The sequence below is a fragment of the Chionomys nivalis genome, chromosome 1 (genome assembly GCF_950005125.1).
Source record: "Chionomys nivalis chromosome 1, mChiNiv1.1, whole genome shotgun sequence".
Lineage (NCBI taxonomy): Eukaryota > Metazoa > Chordata > Mammalia > Rodentia > Cricetidae > Chionomys > Chionomys nivalis.
The window spans coordinates 15,940,444-15,958,465 of NC_080086.1; the positions used below are offsets into that span (position 1 = coordinate 15,940,444).

The 18,022-nt window shown below is 48.1% G+C and overlaps 1 protein-coding gene across 2 annotated transcripts; it reads left to right on the forward strand.

Annotated features, from left to right (window-relative positions):
* Positions 1-288: 288 nt before the first annotated feature.
* Gsg1 (germ cell associated 1) lies at positions 289-16,723 on the forward strand. 2 transcript variants are annotated; one of them, XM_057773028.1, is made up of 6 exons: positions 289-336; positions 9,303-9,621; positions 11,602-11,772; positions 12,425-12,577; positions 13,821-13,932; positions 16,381-16,723. In XM_057773028.1, exons 1-6 carry the CDS (start codon positions 289-291, stop codon positions 16,721-16,723), a joined length of 1,146 nt encoding a protein of 381 aa, XP_057629011.1. The 2 variants fall into 2 exon arrangements, with proteins under 2 accessions (XP_057629011.1, XP_057629017.1); XM_057773034.1 differs by having other exon boundaries at positions 11,602-11,649.
* Positions 16,724-18,022: the final 1,299 nt, after the last annotated feature.

Genomic DNA, 18,022 nt, shown 5'->3' on the forward strand with positions numbered 1-18,022 from the left:
CTGGTCTTTCTGATGTTGGGAGAGAGATGGGTGGGGCATCAGGGGGAGAGAACCCTGCCTGCCACTGTGACATCACAGAGCAATGTCATTATAGCCCACCAGCACCCACCACCCGGTGTCCTGCCTGAGGGCCATTCACCTTCTCCCAACTCACCGCATACCACCTTACCCCTCTGCTGGCAAGAGGGGACCTGGTGAGTCCTCTCCCTTAACACCTGAGCCACACAGCTGAGGAAGAGCCATCAGAGGAGGCACTGAAACACCTCTGTTTCTGAAAAACCACAGTGAATGAGCAGTCCCTCCCCGCTGACTCAAAATGTTTGTCTCACCCAGGAGGTAGGTACACAGCTTTTGGAAATTGTGTGAATATTGATCGATCAATTAATTTTACTTACTTCACTGTTTGAGCCTCATCTTTCTTTCTTTTCTTTTCTTTTCTTTTCTTTTTTTTTTTTTTTTTTTTTTTTTGAGACAGTTTCTCTGTTACTTTGGAGCCTGTCCTGGAACTAGCGCTTGTAGACCAGGCTGGCCTCGAACTTGCAGAGATCTGCCTGCCTCAGCCTCCCGAGTGCTGGGATTAAAGGCGTGCACCACCACCACCTGGCTTGAGCCCCCATCTTTAATGGCAATGATATATACCTAAGCTTGGTGGGATGGGAGGGCAATGTAGGGTTACTGGACAAGTGTGTTGAGAAAGCCAAGATAACCTAAAAAAGAGGCATTGATGAGACTGCGGGGCAGAGCTCTAAGCGCTCAAGTCAGCAGTGTAGGCTGGGGCAGCTACCCCAGGTCAGAAGTTGCCAAGGAACCCACCATCAACTGGAAAGCCCTTGCAGACAGGTATGAGCTAAACATGGTAGCAAAATTCAGAGCCTGAAATTTTATCTCTTCTCATTGGTTCTCTAGAAGGGGAACAGCAAGGTTACTGGGAAATCTGTTTGCTAACATGGAGCTAAGAATTAAACATAGAACACTTGAACCCTTGCCTCATTCTGAAGGCGGTTCCCGGTGTGACCAGCAAGCCGTGACTTTCGTTAAAGGTGCCTGCCCTTTGCTGGTGGGACTTTAGTCCGAAAGGAGTCAACTTTCTAGGGTTTGCAGGTTTAAATGCCCACCCCACCATGTCTACATGTGAGATCTGGTGCAAGTCAAAAACTGAATTCGAGCCCTCACTTATACAATGGAGACAACGCCCCTGAATCTGGTGGGGTGGATAGGGCAATTAGTGAAGCAGCTAGCCCCTAGCTTGGGAGCTGGGATGGTTTTCCTTAGATTCCGCTTTCCTTCTACCTCTTTAGATCTTCAGAGCAAAACTATAGAGGACTCCCCACCTCCCCTGTCGCCCCTTGGGGAAGCAGGTAGGTAACCGCTAGACCTCAGATGTGCTGTGGGCTTCATGGCCCCAGCATCACCTCTCGCATCTACAAAACGAGGCAGTCAGGCCTACCTTGCCCCTTCATCAGAAAGGGATCAGGGACCCGCATCTTTGGGGGACAGGGAAATGCTTGACTTTGGGTTTGACAGCAGCCAGGTCATACAGGGTCTGAGGAATTTATCCCAGGATCCAGTCCCTTCCCTGGGCCGGTCCTCGCCTGCAGCACGGAAGGCCAACGGGACGCAGGACCCACCCAAGGAAGAGAAAGAGGAAGAAACCTCGTGGTTCCCTGCCACACCCGTCCTGGAAACCCCAAACGCCCGCAGCACAAGGGCGGGGCCTCACCAAACAATTCAAAACAGGCTTCTGGTGCGTCGCCGTGGCAACCACGCCCGCTGCTAGGCAACTGGGGCTCCGTAGTAAACGCCACCAGGGTTACTCATTGTGGGGGGGGGGAGCTTGGTGGGAATCTCATCCGGCTCAGGCACCGAGGCGGTGACAGGAGAGAGGGAAGGAAACCATTAGGCGAGGGGGGCACACGCTTAGGTGGAAAGGGGTGACCCTGCACTGTCTATGGACAGCAGCATTCTGGGCACCCCACTTCCTCATTGGATCCTACAGTCTCCTAGCAAGCCGGGCCAGCCCGGTCTAAGCAGTCACTCGCGCGCGTGAGCGATTGCTCCACAGGAAATGCAGATGTGGCTGCCGCTCTGATTCACGCCAGCGGCTTGGGGCATGGAAGAAAGGCTGGGGCTTCCTTTCCTGGAAATGACTGCTATAGCAAAAGCCCTCAAACAATTCCATGGCAAAGCGGAAAGGGAAGGGCTCGAGGAAGCCTTTTCCTTTGGCCCTTCCCACTGAACTGTAAATGAGAGAGTTCCCAGTACTCGTGGCCGGAGCATTTGGGGTTACACGGGGGCCCTTACAAGCTGAGTACGGTTGAGAATGGGGGGTGCAGAGTTGAACACAGCACAAGCATCTGTAAGGTCATAATGTCCTCTGGTTTCATCAATGAAATTCAGTGTCCTCCAGGATAGAATTCAAGCTCAGAAGGCTCGGGCCACATCGAAATGACCCCAATCTGCAGGGTTTCAGCCCTCTTGAAAAGGACAGAACATCTCCGACCTGTCACTGTTTTGAGTGATGTTTGTCCTTTGGTCAGAGTAAAGATAATAGTGGTAATGAGATCATTGCTATTTTCGGAGCCTTTGCTCATGGAAAAGCAGCAATGTTCCCACACGTAGGAGGAAACGTACTGACAGAAACTGTCTGTGTGGAAGGCCTCTGCTATGACCCCTGGCCCTCTGGGGTCTTTCTGTGGCTCCCCGTTGCTTTTGTGCATGAACTGGGAAGAGTGTGTGTGCCTGACGCTCTTTGGATATGTCTGTGCTCATGTCTTGGCCCACTGGTTTCCAACAGTGGTCATAGGCCTTGTTAGCTTTACGAAACTTGTTCATGGATGTGAAGACCGTGCTGGAGTCGGCAATGCATAAAACAAGGCCAATTACACTCCATGCATTGCCTCAGAATAGAGCAAGTGGAACCAACACAAGGCACATGATGGGTTACATGGAAGGTGATGAGCTAGTTCAGGGAAGGTGCACCTGTCAGGAGGTGGAAGCACAGAAAACAGCTGTCCGCACATCAGCCAGGGGCAGCCAAAGCACTTAAACTCCACTTCAGCCTTTTGTTTTTTTGAGTAACAGAAGGAGTTACTTAATGGGGTCACGGGTCAAGAATTCTGGCCCCTGGGAGGACAGAGAAACTCTCGCCAGCCAGGCCAAACTAGATGTCTGGATGGATGGCAGGGAGAGACAAAAATACTGGATCCCTTAGCCCCAGGCTCCAGTGAGAGGCAAACATACCTACTCTTGCTCAGCCTTCTTAATCACCTCACCTCGACAGCGTCCTAGCAAGGCAATAAACTGAATGCCTGCCTACGAAGGATGTGTGTCCAAGACCATCATTTCTCTTTATGCATATCTAGTAAAAACATTGTCATATGTTCCGGCGAAGTGTGACTGAGGTCCTTAGCAAAAGGAGGCCAGTCCCGGGCCTTGGCATTGTGATGTCATCAGTGGTGTGGTGCATACACCGCCCCTGGAAGTCACCCTAGAATCAACAGTCCCACACACCAAGTTTAAATACTGTGTCGAGATGCGGGGTGTCCGTCTCTATACTGAGTTTTGAGCTTTCGAGTTGAACCTAATTATCTTAGTTCCTCTGACCAGCAATTACCTCTTCTGTTCTAAGAAAGGAAAGGGGCGGGAAACAGCAAGAGTGAATTCCAATGAAAGGAAGTTAATGGCATGCTGGGTTCTGACCTTTTGTGGCAAGACAGAGAAACCTGTGTTTTTGTCAAGAGGAGGAAATTGGGCATTGGGGCCCAAGGTTCTCTGGGAGAGAGAGCTAAGACTGTTCACATTCAGCCAGCAGCCAGCCAGGCATCCACATAAAATGTACAGCCTAGGAATGGGGGTCTCAGATCTGCTGTGTGTCGCTGCTAGCTACACTAGGCTTTTGGAAACCTTGAAGGAAAATAATACAAAATTGTAAGTTCAGCCTGGGCAACAGGCCCTTGGAAGCAGCTCAAACAAGCGAGGGGCCCGGGAGATGGAGCTGCATTGACCCACCTCTGGGCCTCCTCGCCTGCCACTCCCATCCCCTTTTCCCTGAAGGAGGAAAACTTCGGGCTATTAAGGCTTCAGGGGTGCGGTTTATGGGCAGAGTAATAAAAACCAAAGACACGGTGCTGTGCCAAGCAGTGACTCAAGGCGGGATATGAGACGCGTCTCCAAGTATTTGAAGGGTGGAAGCATGGCAAAGGGAAAAGAATTGGTCACTGTTCTAGGGTGGAGAGAGAATGAGGGTACAATTAAGGAGAGAAAAATGTGCACAAAACTCATCAGGAAATGTTGGCTAACTGTATTTTCTGATACTGCCATGTCGTGTTTCCCATGGGAGGCATTTGAGGATCTGTTGAGTCACTGAGAATTGGAATTGGCCACCAAAGAATGTACTATAGGAAATACTCCTATTAAAAGGTCCTCCCGGGAGTGGCTGGACGCCCCAAAGTTCATTCTAAGTCCTGAATTCCATAAGGCTGACACATGACAGTCTGGAGATTCATATTTGGGGTGAAAGCCAGAGGAAGGAAAGAGAGCAGTTTTAGAGAGAGAAGTAGCCACCTCCACCCACAGTTTGCTGACTTGTAGGGAAGGAAAGGGCAGAAATAAAAACATGAGAGTGTAGCGCCACCCAGCGGCATGAGGTAGCCATGCAGTCAGGAAACCAGCCTATCCCACAGCAGCATGGGACCATAATGTGCCTTTCTCCCAAGGCCCAGTGGGTTGGGTCACAATGAAGAAAGGGTTGACAGGGTGGTACATAAAACATATTCAGGGGCCTGAAAGTTGGCTCAGCTGGTAGACAGGCTTGCCTCCAAGCCTGACAACCTGTGATTCCTGGAACACACATGATAGAAAAAGAGAAGCAAGTCCTCCCAGAGATGTCTTCCATACATGCACCATGCCCCCGATACACACACACACACACACACACACACACACTAAAAGTTAAAAAAAAAAAAAAAAGCTGCAAGAGAGGCATGACGGGACAAAGACAAAAAGAAAGCCACTTTTAAAGAACAATAGACTTTTTATACTCCAATTGAAAGGGGCCGTGGTGGTGCATGCCTTTAATCCCAGCATTCGGAGGCAGAGTCAGGCAGATCTTTGAGTTCAAGGCCAGCCTGGTTTAAGTTTCAGGACAGCCAAGACTACGGCAGAGAAACCCTGTCTCGGAAAAAGAAAGAGAGAAAGAAGAAAGAAAGAAAGAGAAAGAAAGAAACTGAGGGCGTGCTGGGTAGAAAGAAGAGAGTAGTTGCTGCAAAATAGCAATCTGTAAACTCAGGACAGAAAGAATGACTTGTGCCTCTAGTGGCTGCCAAGAGGATAGCCATCCACTCCCTAAGAGCTGGTTGGCTTCATCATCATCATCATTGAAATTTGTTCTGTGGAAAATAAGATGTTCATTCCTTGCTTAAGAGTTGGGGGAAATTGTGGCCATTATACAGCCATCACATGGCTGACCCTGGATATCCATTCCAGTCCTGTCCCATCCTATCTCCACCCAGCACGCTCAGCATCCCACATGGAGAGAAGCAACAGTTTGTGAACTGCCTAGAAGGTGGAAACCACACAGAGAACAACCCAAAGCTGCTCCCTAGGAGAGTCTGGGAAGCAAGGACAGTGGATCTAGATATTCTGTGCATTGCAGCAAAAATCAAGCCCCATCCACTCACCCCACTTACCTATCGAACAACGGGTAGAGGGGACACAAACCACCCTTTACTTTTTACAGAAAGTCCCCTCTGCAAATGCGGATCCATGCTGCTCCGTGCTGAATTTCAGGTCCCCGACTGGCAAGTTCTCTGGCATAATCTCCAAGAACAGCTGGGCTGGGGTTGCACCGTCAGTTATTAAATGCCCACATTCATTGCATAGCAGCATTTAATCAAGAGGCACAGCACAAAGTCTGAGCTAGGAGGGGAGCGGTGGGAAGGCAAGGGAGGAGGGAGGGAACCCGACTTTCATTTTTGCTATGTTGCACCAAAGAGACTTGTACAGATGACATCTCTCCATCCTTCCAGACGGGCTACAAGACGCTGACCATGGCCAAGGTAACCAGCCTCCCCCTTTTACTTCACAGGAGAAGCCTTGGCACCTGGGTCTTATCTAGATCTATCAGCTGGCTGTCCTTGTTAGCATACACGAATGCCGTGTTTTTCTGTTAATGTACATTGATGTGAGCATGGCTGCCACGGTAGCACCTATGGCGCTTCCGTTCTGTCTCTTGTCTAGAAAGTAGAGAGTCACCTTGGGAAGGCGTGTGTGAGCATAGCAAAGGCGGAGCTTCCCTTAGGCTGCGCCACTTGGTCTAGACTCACTTTGAGGAAACTTATGAGATGAGCTGTGTTCTTCCGATTTGAGTAAGGCATGTATCCAAAGATGTGGCAAGATGGACGAGAGTTCTGGAAAAGGCTCCTGAATGAGATGTCACTTTAAGTATCTGGGGTTGAGGAAGCTCCACAGAGTGCTTCCCTGGACAGTGGGACCCACACCTGTAATTCTAACACATGAAGGTGGAGGCAGGGGGGATCCCAAGTTCAAGGTCAACCTCTAGGTGTCTTACTCTAGTCAGGTTGAGGTCACAAACTCTATGAGATCCTGTCTGCAGCAAGTGGAGGAGGAAGAGAACATGAAGAGACCAGGCCTCTTTCCGTGGTGGGTGTTCTTTCAGGACAGAGACTCTGAGTCAGTAGTCATCTTTTGTTCCTCAAGTCACTTTGTCCATAATTGCCTTGTCATCTCGGTTGAGGCCACAGGTGTCTGTAAGCCCTAATATTCTTTTTTATGTCTGAATAACCTGGAGGAACTTGGGTAGATACATACAAATCTGTTCTGGTGTGGTAGTAAACGACCCATTAAGGCCAAATAGCACTATTAAAACTGAACCTGGGGTGAGAGATTTGGAACTGCCTAGATTGCCAGTTTGGTCTTTTTATAGAATATTTAGTGAAGATGTTTTACCTGCAAGCAATGGATATCAGATAATTAGAAAGAACACCCACCACAGAGATGCCTATACATCATGTCTGATGCCACAGTTTTCACAGGGGCTAAGATATTGGACCAGCCTCCATCACTACCAATAGATGGATCAGAAAAATCATGAAATTTGAAGGAAAGTAGATAAAGTAGGGAAAAAATAAATTTAAATGAAATGAGTCAAACCCAAAAATAACTTAAAAATAGCTTTTAATTTCTAAATATGTATTACAAAAAGGGGGGGTCGTGAGGAGGGGGAAGATCTAAATGGAAGGAGGGAATGGGTAATAAGGATGAAAGGGCGGTTGCAGAGGGGCTGGTGGCAGTGAGCAGTGGGTAGGAGACCAAGCCCAAGCAGAACCAAGTGAAAATGCCACTGGGACGCCTCCCACTTTGCTAATTTTAAGACTAAAAAACCAGGAAAGGCAACTCGTGAACTGCTAACACATTTGTCCTTGGTCAAGGTCACACAGAATATTGTAAAGACTGGCATTTCCCATGGAGTTAATTTGTTGAACACTTTTAAGTCAACATTGGCAGACAGTTTCCAGGAGCAATTTATTCTTCCATTTCATAGTTTGGATATTTTGATAACGACCACCTTATGTTTGCTATGGCCCCAAACAACACCTTGTGTGTGGTATGCACTGCACTCGTCCCTGGATTCCGAAGGACAGAGGGTCATGGTTTAAGCTGCTCAATGTAGATTCTGCTAAGCTGGGGTAAGGTAGATTGCTGGGTTTATGTATTTGCCTGTGATGTTATTTACATCTCTTAAGCTAAGCAGATTGAGGTCTGATTAATTCTGCTAGAAGAGATCCCATCAGCTCAAGATGCATTACTCTAAGAACCATCAGGAAGCTAAGCCTGAGCTGCTTCCTGCTTCCCACATATGAAAGAACTTTAGGATACTCAAGACCGATCACAATTATTTTCCTAAATAAAATTTAACCCAGATCACATAATGAGGTTGATAAGGTGAACACAGGTCTTTGTTTTTTGAGACGGGATTTGATGTAGTTCAAGCTGACTTCAAGGTCACTAAGTAGCTGGGGATGATCCTCCTGCCTCCACCTCTCCAGTGCTGGGACCTCAGGTGTGCACCACCACACTGGGTTTCTATTGTGCTGGAGATCAAACCCAGGGTTTCACTCACACTAAGCAAACACTCTCAAAACAAGCTACTTACCTTTTGCCATCTTTTATCATGAAGGCATCAAACGTCCATCTGCTTCCCCTGGGGGGGGGGGGATAAGTTGATAATATATACACACCATGGAGTTATATTCCGCTATAAAGAATAAACTTATAATGTTATTTGCAGGAAAAATGAGTAAAACTGGTGAGCAACTTGGTAAGCTAAATAAGCCAGACTCAGAAAGACAAATATTACATGTTTCTTCTCATATATATATAGATATAGATATAGATATAGATATAGATATAGATATAGATATATATGTATAGATATATGTGTGTCTATAGGGCATAAATATAGAAGGGAAACTATGTGGGCAAAGAAAGGAGGGAGAGGAGGGTGTCAGAGGATGAAAGGGGAGGGATAAATAATGCATGACTTCTCCTAAATACAGACTCTAGATTGAACAATGCATATTGCATATGACACGAATACAGAGACAATAGGATTGTTAGGGAAGAGGAAGGGACCAGCAGGAGAATGAGGGGACAAGGAAGAGCTGGAGGGGGCAAATATGAGCAAAATACAATGATCAACATGCCTGAAAATATGACCATAAAACCCACTAATTTATACATGAACAAATAGTTATATAAAGTACGCCCAAAAGAGGCCAGCTAGCTCGGAGTGTTCCCTCGCTGCCTCTGCCTGAGGATATGTGCTCTAGCTATGGCTCTGAGGTGGTTTTCCACCCAGATGCACAAGCTTGAATGCCATGTGACTTGGCAGGCAGAAGCCAGGCTAGCTTGGTGCTCGCCTGCCTTCTAAAGCGGACAAGTATAATACCACCCTGCTCGCATCCAGGTCACTTTGACATGAGGATCCCTTGTGATAATGTCCCCCGTCTGGTATCACTTTCATCCTTCTGTCAATCTGTCCAGTGTCTGTCCAGCTGTCACTCCGCCCATGCAAATTACTGCTGCTCTGCATGAGACACATAGGGTTCAAGCTCAGTGATGCCATCGCTACAGCGCTGGTTCCTGGCCACACGGATGCCCAGCAGCTTCCACAGGGCTCCCAGAGAAAGCTGTGGCCATCAGTGTTAAAGGAAAGAGGAGTGGCTGAGGCCCTGTGAGCAAGCTCTCCAGCTGACTCCCCGCCCCCTGCTTGTGTGTTGCAGATGGAACTCCAGAAGGGTTCCCCTGTCCAGCGGATCTTCATATCTGCCATCCTCAACATGTTATCACTCGGCCTCTCCGCAGCATCCCTGCTCAGCAGCGAATGGATTGTGGGCACACAGAAGGTGCCCAAGCCCCTGTGCGGGCAAGGTCTGGCAGCCAAGTGCTTTGACATGCCGATGTCCTTGGATGGGGGCGTCACCAACACATCAGCCCAGGAGGTGGTACAATACACCTGGGAGACTGGGGATGACCGGTTCTCCTTCCTTACCTTCCGCAGTGGCATGTGGCTATCCTGTGAGGAAACCGTGGAAGAGCCAGGTAACACCCTCGCACCGGCTACACGGCTTGATCTGCCTTATCAATTACATTTCTATTTGTGTCATGTATGGGTATGTATGGGGGTATACACACACATGTGGAGGTCAGAAGACAAGGTATAGCGTGTGGGTCAACCTCAAGCAGTCAGCGTGGCAAGCGTGCACCTTTACCCACTGAGGCATCTCATCTGCCTTTAAAAAATAAGTTTCTGACGCTATTGCCCAGGCTATTATAGAACTAACTATGTAGGTCTGGCTGACCTAGAATTTGCCACAATCCACCTGCTTTGGCTTCTTGAATACTCATATTACAGATAAGAGATCCACACCAGGCGAGGGCAGGGAGTTTCGGAATCTTTTGCAGGCAAAGAAGCCCCATTAGGCCTGAGACGAGTCCGAGAAGCGAAGGGAAGGTCCACACTTTTCCCAAACCCTGCTGGGCCTCGTGCCCGAGCCCCACTATCTAGTTATCTCTTCTCCACGGCCCCTCTTAACAAAGTCAAACGTCCCCGAGCTCTTCAGCTCCTCCAGCTTCAACAGACCCAGGTTAACGAAGCTTGTGGATGGGTCAGGTTTAAATTAGTAGAACCTTCATGGTAGTGGGCTATAGTCGCTGCCTAGGAAACAACCCGAGCTCTGCCCAGTTGGACCCTCGCACGGATAACTTCATTTCTATAGGCCGAGATTTTCCTGTTAGATGAAAAGGGCTGGGGTAGGGCTGGGGTAGATCACCCCTAAGGGCTCTCTTCTTCCGGGATAGGGATTAGGGTTTCAATTTAAAAGGTAAGGGGAAACTCTAGTGGCAAACTCCTATAGAGCCAATACTCCAGAGGCTGAGGCAGGAGGGTGGGAAGCATCCTGGACCACCTAGTGAGAGCATCTCAAAACGCTAAGGGATGGAGACGTAGTGCTGTGGCTGAGTGGTTAGCAGGTGTCAGCCCTGTGTTGGGGTCCCAGAATTTCAAAATGAATTAATGGATGAAGATGATGGGTAGATAGATACTTAAGGATGAGAGAGAGGATAGATTAGATAGATGATTGATAGACAGACAGACAGACAGACAGACAGATAGATAGATAGATAGATATAAAGATGGACAGATGATGAATAGATGAGTAGATTGGATAGATTAGATAGATGTATGGATTGATAGATGATTAGATAGATAGATAGATAGATAGATAGATAGATAGATAGATAGATAGATAGATAGATAGACTGATTGATTTGATTTTAGGGGGTCCTGAAGTACATGGTTCTGTAAGGATGCCCTGGAGAAGCTGCAGACAGATTCTCCCAAGTTTCTTGTCACCTACTGAAAACACTGTTCAATTCACAGTAGTCAATATGTGTGCCTTAAACTAGAGTGGCACGGAAGACAGCTGTATCCGGCCTCCAGCTCTTCCTCTTCCCCATTCAGAACATTTATTAACAGTGGGGCCTGGAAAAAGAGGTCATGGTGGCAATGTATTTTCTAAAACCTGAGATCATATTCAACTTGATAATGAAATTCCTACAAAGTGGGCTAAGGGAAAAAGACATGGAAGGGCAATAAAAATGGGGAAGTTGAGGAAAAGAGAGAGTGAGAAAATGAGAGGGCAGACACACACGTCTGTAGCCTCGTGTCACCTAACACTGGCCAAGCCACCGTTCTGCAAACGGGTTTAAGCCACTCTGATCCAGCTGCAAAACTTGTCAACATTAACACAGGAAACTGGAACCCTGTCCTACAAAGATGGTCTCAGAAAAGCATTATCTTCACAAGCAGAGATGAAGACCAGGAGTCTTGGATGTGTCATTCATGGCTGCATTCTCTCCTGTTCTCAAAACGAGACACTACCGTGGAATGAGGGGCTGTGTCAGAGCAAATGCAGCAGGGCTGGGAGTGGGGTGGGACATCTCTATCCCCACAGCCCCAGAAAGTCCTTATGACAGTGACCCTCGCGTGCTCCTTATGACACTGGCCTTCGTGTGTTTTAGGGGAGAAGTGCCGACGTTTCATTGAACTCACACCACCAGCCCAGAGAGGTGAGAAAGGACTACTGGAATTTGCCGCGTTGCAAGGCTCATATCACGCCACTCTCCGATTTGGAGGGAAGTGGTTGATAGAGAAGGCCTCTCTCCTCCTCCTCCCCTTGGGGCCCGTGGCAAGTACGTGTTCAGGAACTGGAGACCTGGGTCTTTCTGGATCGAAACTGCACTATGACCTCTTTTTTATACCTCTGAGCCCCACAGGCTGACAGGCATCCCTCCTAAAATTCCAAAAAGTCACCAGCACCCAACTTAGGAGACAAGCTGAAGAGTTTATGGCCTTTTCCTCCCTTTTGTATTATTGTGGGAGGAGGGATGGCTTTGTTTTTGTTGTTTTGTGATTTTTTTTTTTTTTTTTTTTTTTTGGTTTCCTTGAGATAGGGTCTTTTTGTAGCCAGACTAGCCTTGAAAAACCACTCTTCCTGCTTCTACCACCCTGCTACTGGAATTGCTGGTAGATGCCACCTTGTCTACGTTTGTTTTACTAAAAGAGAAGCGAGAGGTTGGGAGAATAAAACATAAACCCTAATTAAGGAGAAAGCCACGAATGATGATTGGCACAGGGTTTATGGAAATGGAGTCCTCTGTTGGGCAGCTAAGCTTAGTTTTACAGACCATTACACAGGTTCTACCTAGACACCACCAGGTGCCAAGTTCAGCTTCGTCTCTCTCTCTCCTGTCCCTCTGGGCCTCTGACCTCTGCCAGGCACTGGTGTCCACAGTGATTACTAACTACTGTCCGGGTGGGTTCCCTTTTCCTGGCCTTTTGCAGAGGTCCTCTGGTTATCACTGGGCGCCCAAATTGCCTACATCGGACTTCAATTCATCAGCTTCTTCCTGCTACTAACAGACCTGCTGCTCACTAGTAACCCTGGCTGTGGGCTCAAGCTGAACGCCTTTGCAGCCATCTCCTTGGTCCTGTCAGGTGAGTGACCACAGAGCGGCAGAGGGTGGTTCCTCACGGGGCTCCTTGAGATGCTGTCTTTTGCTGTTTTGCTTTGCCCATACTGTGAGGCGGGGCCCAGGGCCTTCCTCTGTAGGCTAAGTTAGACTCACTGTATAACTGACTGACTTCAAGCTTCCAAGCAAGACCTGGAACTAGAGGTGTATGTCACCACGGCTTGGCTCACAGAGGTCCCTTTGAAGCACCATCTTCAAGGCTTGGGTCTTTTTCCTTGATGAGAGGAAGACAGGACTAGAAAACCAAGAAGAAGAGTTGGGAGTAGGAGCTGGGGAGATGGCTCTTGCTGCTCAGGTTGGGAATGTGAGTCATAATCTCTAGCATCCACATAAAAAGCCAGGCATAGCCACTTCCTCCTGGAACTCCAGCTCTGAGCATGGATTACCAGACAGGAGGATCACTAGGGCTGGCCAGCTAGCCTAGGCAAAAAGCAGGGAGTTCCAGATTCAGTAAGAAACCCGGTCTAGCTGGGTGGTGGTGGCACACTACTTTTAATACCAGTACTCAGGAGGTAGAGGCAGATAGATCTCTGTGAGTTCGAAGCCAGCCTGGTCTACAGAGAGAATTCCAGAACAGTCAAGGTTACACTGAGAAACCCTGTCTTGGAAAAAAAAAGAAAGAAACCCTGAATCTAGGGAATTAAGATGAAAAGCAACAGAAGAAAACCAACAACCTCTGTGTGCTTATGCACAGACACTTGCACACACTCCTGCACACACATGCACACAACCACACACAGCGAGAAGCAGCAGAAGACTCTGTGAAACTATCTTTATATGCTCTGACTTCCAGGTCCCTTCATTCACAGGCTTTCTCAACATGGAAAGCCTTTGGCTTGGTTCGCTTTACCATTGGAATACATAGCTTTTCCACGGTGTCACTGTTGGACAACATCTAAAGTAAGATCTTACACACACACACACACACACACACACACACACACACACACTGTGAAGGCTAAAGGGTAGGAAGAAGTCAAAATGAGCAACAACCATGACAGACTGACTCAGATTTTGCCACAGTTCTCAGACAAATGTTTGGGGTAATCGTTGTAAAGATAGACATGCAAGGAGACACCCCTCCCCTAGACTAGTTTTCCAGGAAATATAATGGCAAAGGAGTCACGGATGCCCTGACATAGTGACCCAGATACCAACAGATTGATGCCACACAGACTTCTCCAAGGCCTCTGTCTCTCCCTCCACAGGCCTTCTGGGGATGGTGGCCCACATGACGTATTCACAAGTCTTCCAGGCAACTGCCACTTTAGGTCCAGAGGACTGGAGACCGCACTCTTGGAATTATGGCTGGGCATTCTAGTGAGTACTCTCATCCCCCGAGCTTTCGCAGCCTAACTCCACAACTATGCACAGGATTTTCCACCCTCAGCTGGATGTACCTCCTTCCCTTGTCCTCCTCTTCCTCCATCAGCCCAAGGTAGGGCTGAAGCAGGGGAATATCTTCTCCCTCCCTGCCTTCAGAGGGTGCACAGAACATTCTCACTTGCTCTGAGGATGCGACCTGGTCTCCTGTTCAGCAGCTATAATTAGTTGCCTCTTTGACCTACATACAGTCCTTGAAGGCAAGGCTGGTTTTATATGGATTGTAGGAACTGCTATATGCTCTGTACTTTATGATTCAGGGTTTTAGAGAAATGGACAATAATTATAATTGGGAAATTAGGATTGAATTCCACCTGGTCTACTATTGATGGTCCTCAGCTGAAATCTCTTCCATCCATTCTATATTCCCTTATTCTAAGAGTAACTGCTTCCTAACTCCAGATCTCCAGTCAGCTCCACGCTGTACAGCACTGGCTGTCATCACATCCATGAAGACAGTGCTACAGCTCAAAGCATGGGCACACGAAGGGCATCACCTAATGCCAACCTCATACATCACCACTGCTTGCTTCCACATCCTAACCTTAAAAACTAAGGACTCAAGCATTTTCAGTGTCCTTGGGTGTAGACGGGGGCTGCTTGTACATTTTCTGGCCGCCCAGACCCAAAATAATTACACAGAAACTACATTAATTACAATACTGCTTGGCCTCAATAGCTTAGGCTTCTTATTAAGTAACTCTGACATCTTAAATTAACCCATTTTTATTATTTTGTGTATCGCCACAAGGCTGTGGCTTACTGGGTAAAGTTTTGGCATCTGTCTCCTTCAGCAGCTACATGGCATCTCCCTGACTCTGCCTTCTTTCCTCCTCTATCTCTGCTTGGAATTCCCGCCAAGCCTGACCATGAACTCCTGATTCTTACTTCTCAAGTGCTAGCATTACAGGCGCACCACCTTCGGCACCTTCAGAGGGACACTACATTTGTTTACATCTCAAGTATTCTTTCCTTGGAGCCCCCCCTTCACAAGTTCTTTCTCATTACTTTTGTTTTTGTTTTTAATTCTTCTCCTCTCTCCCTGGAGAAACATTCTCTACTCACTGCAAAGCTAACAAACCAGATTCACTGTCTCAGATAAGTGCTCAGGGCATCAATGGCCCGGAAAACACACTATGCTTGCTGGGCTTACGTTTCCTTCCTAATGCAGGTACAGTGGAGGGCTTTTTCACACCCGATCCTACCCGTTTCCTCACACTGCAGTACACACTTGCGATCCAGGACTCTAATTCATCCACCAGCCCTGTGTTTTGCTGGTTTTCCCAACCAGTCAGACCTCCCTTTTTACCCACTTTCAATCTTTCTTGCCATTAACATGGTAAGGCTGGGTTGGTGAGATAGTTCCATGGGTAAAGTAACCAATCATAAGAAGCTGAGTTTAAATTCCTGGGGCCCATTTATAACCCTCACACAGTAGTGCCTATGTCTATGATCCAGCAGTATGGAAAGATGGGAGGCAGAGACACAGAATTCCTCAAAGCTCATTGGCCGGTGAGCCTGTGTCCTCAGTGTCAACAACAACAAAAGAGAGGCAACTGCCTCAAACAAGGTGGAAGTTAAGGTGGACCCAAGAGCCTCTACAGACACACACAGAGAGACAGACACATATACACAGAGAGACACACACAGAGACATACAGATAGACACACACATAGACACAGACACACAGATAGACACACAGAGACAGACATATAGATAGACACATATAGACATACAGAAACACACACACACACATACACACAAAGGAACAGAAGACTTTGGGGCTCAGACTGACAGCCCCTCCAGAATGACCATGGCAACAAACAGGAACCTGCAGGACAACCCTCTCACCAGCCTTTGGCCTCCAAGCAGCCCCTTCTACCCTCACAAACCCTAGGACAGGGCTGTTTAGGGGTTTGGCTTCCGGGGTCTTCAGGAATGTGTTTGATGTCATTCCCTGGGGTGCTTTTTCCTTTCTCAGATCCACCCAGCTTCCACTGTAAACTACCCCATGCCAAGAACCACAGTTTTCATAATAATCAAATTCCACTAGGGCAAAGTGCAATGCCTTCAGGTCTGTAGTAACAAATGCAGTAATTCAAGGCTCAACTTTGGGGACAATAAAGTTCCAAAGAGCATTGGGCAGTGGAGGAATGATGGCTTCCGGGTCAGTGCACAGTGCATGAAGGGAAGAAAGAAGGGGTGGGGGTGCATTAGATCTTGCCCAGCACACGGAAGAGAGCTAGAGGTCTGTGGGATCTAGATTGTACAGGGGTTCACAGGGGGTAGACACCACACAGACAGAGCCCAGTCTGTGGCAAAACAGACGGCACTTTGCTTTCCATAAAGCCCGACTCTTACTGTCCCTTCTGCGTTTGCCCCTAGCACGGCCTGGGTTTCCTTCACCTGCTGCATGGCGTCAGCTGTCACCACCTTCAACGCGTACACAAGGATGATGCTGGAGTTCCAGTGCAGGCACAGGAAGAGCTTCAAGCGCAGCCCCAGCTGTCTCATAGGCCACCACCGCTGCTTCCTCCCCCAGCTGACTTGTGCAGCCCACCCAGGGGAACCTTTGACCACCTGCCTTCAGTATCCCAACCATCCCATCCGCTCTGTCTCCGAAGGTATTGACCTCTACTCGGTGCTACAGCATAAGGAATTTCAACAAGGGGCCAGCCAGGAGCTGAAAGAAGTGGCTGGGTCATCATCCGTAGAAGAGCAATGTTAGATGTTAAGCGGGTTTGGGGAGCAGGCTAAACCCGACCATCTGTGTTTGCTTATTAGCAACATCCGCTTAAGCAAAAGTGTCTCCTGAGTCTTGTGTTTAGAAGCTAAGAATGAGAGAAGTTGTCTCCAGGACCTTGCCCTGCCCCTCCCTTGATGCCGCTTTGCTCTATCTGTCTCCCATGCGTGGATCAGAATCCCCGTCCCTTCCTGACTGCTCAGGGCTGGCTCCAGACTACACAGTGCAGATAAAAAGGCAAGTGCAATACAGTGCCTACCTTTAAGGGTCTGGTAAAGCTGGTCAGCAGTCTGGAAGAAACGCTGGTGAACAAACTGATGGTGGCTTGTCTACGGGCCCTGGGACTTTTCTGGAGGTCACACACAGGAAGACAGAAACACGACTGAAGGCATCTTGCATACTTCCATACTTGTGTCTCGAAACCTCATAATAGCCAGTGAGGGAGCTGCTTTCTCTTCCAAAGGTCCTGGGCTCACCTTCCATTGCCTGATATGCATGGTGGCTAACAACTGTAAGGCCAGTTCCAGGGGGTCTCACGCCCTCTCCCAGCCCCCACAGACACTGCACACACATGGCGCACAGACATACAGGCAGGCAATCATCCATATGCATAATAAATTTCAAAACAACTTTTAAAAAACTAGGCTGGCTAACGGGCTCAGTGGGTAAAAGTGCTTGCTGCACAACCTACATCCTGGACTTGATTCCGGGGTCCTACAGCGGAAGAAAACTGAATCTGAGAGATGTCTTCTAACATCCACACATATGCATGACACACATTAATAATAAAATTTTAAAAACGAAAACATTATTAAATAGGACCCTAGAAGCCACTGGAAGATCATATGATATATGAAGGTTTCTATAGCCTATAGGACCAGGCTCACTTCTAGAAGTGCACCCCAGGAGCCTCATACAGGCCCTTCTCCCGTGAATGAGACCGGATACCCGCTGCTCAGTCACCTCGAACTGTCCCTCCTGTTTCCTTCACAGAGCATGCCATCCATCAACGTACCTTTTTTTTTCTATAAGGGAAGTAAACCATTTTGGTTAGCAAGAAAGAGAAGGGCACACATGTATATTCCTGTACACAGCATTTATTTGTTCTGTAACAGTTCACATTTTAAACGGTGCTCTCTGGCAACAGACCCGCTGGCTCTTCTTCCACACAGGGAATGTGGACAGTAACTCACATTCCTGGGTTGGTTGGTATCACCACATACGGTGGTATGTGGGGGGGTGAGGATGTTGGGCAGGGTGGAGCGGAGGGCATTTAAAGTAAGG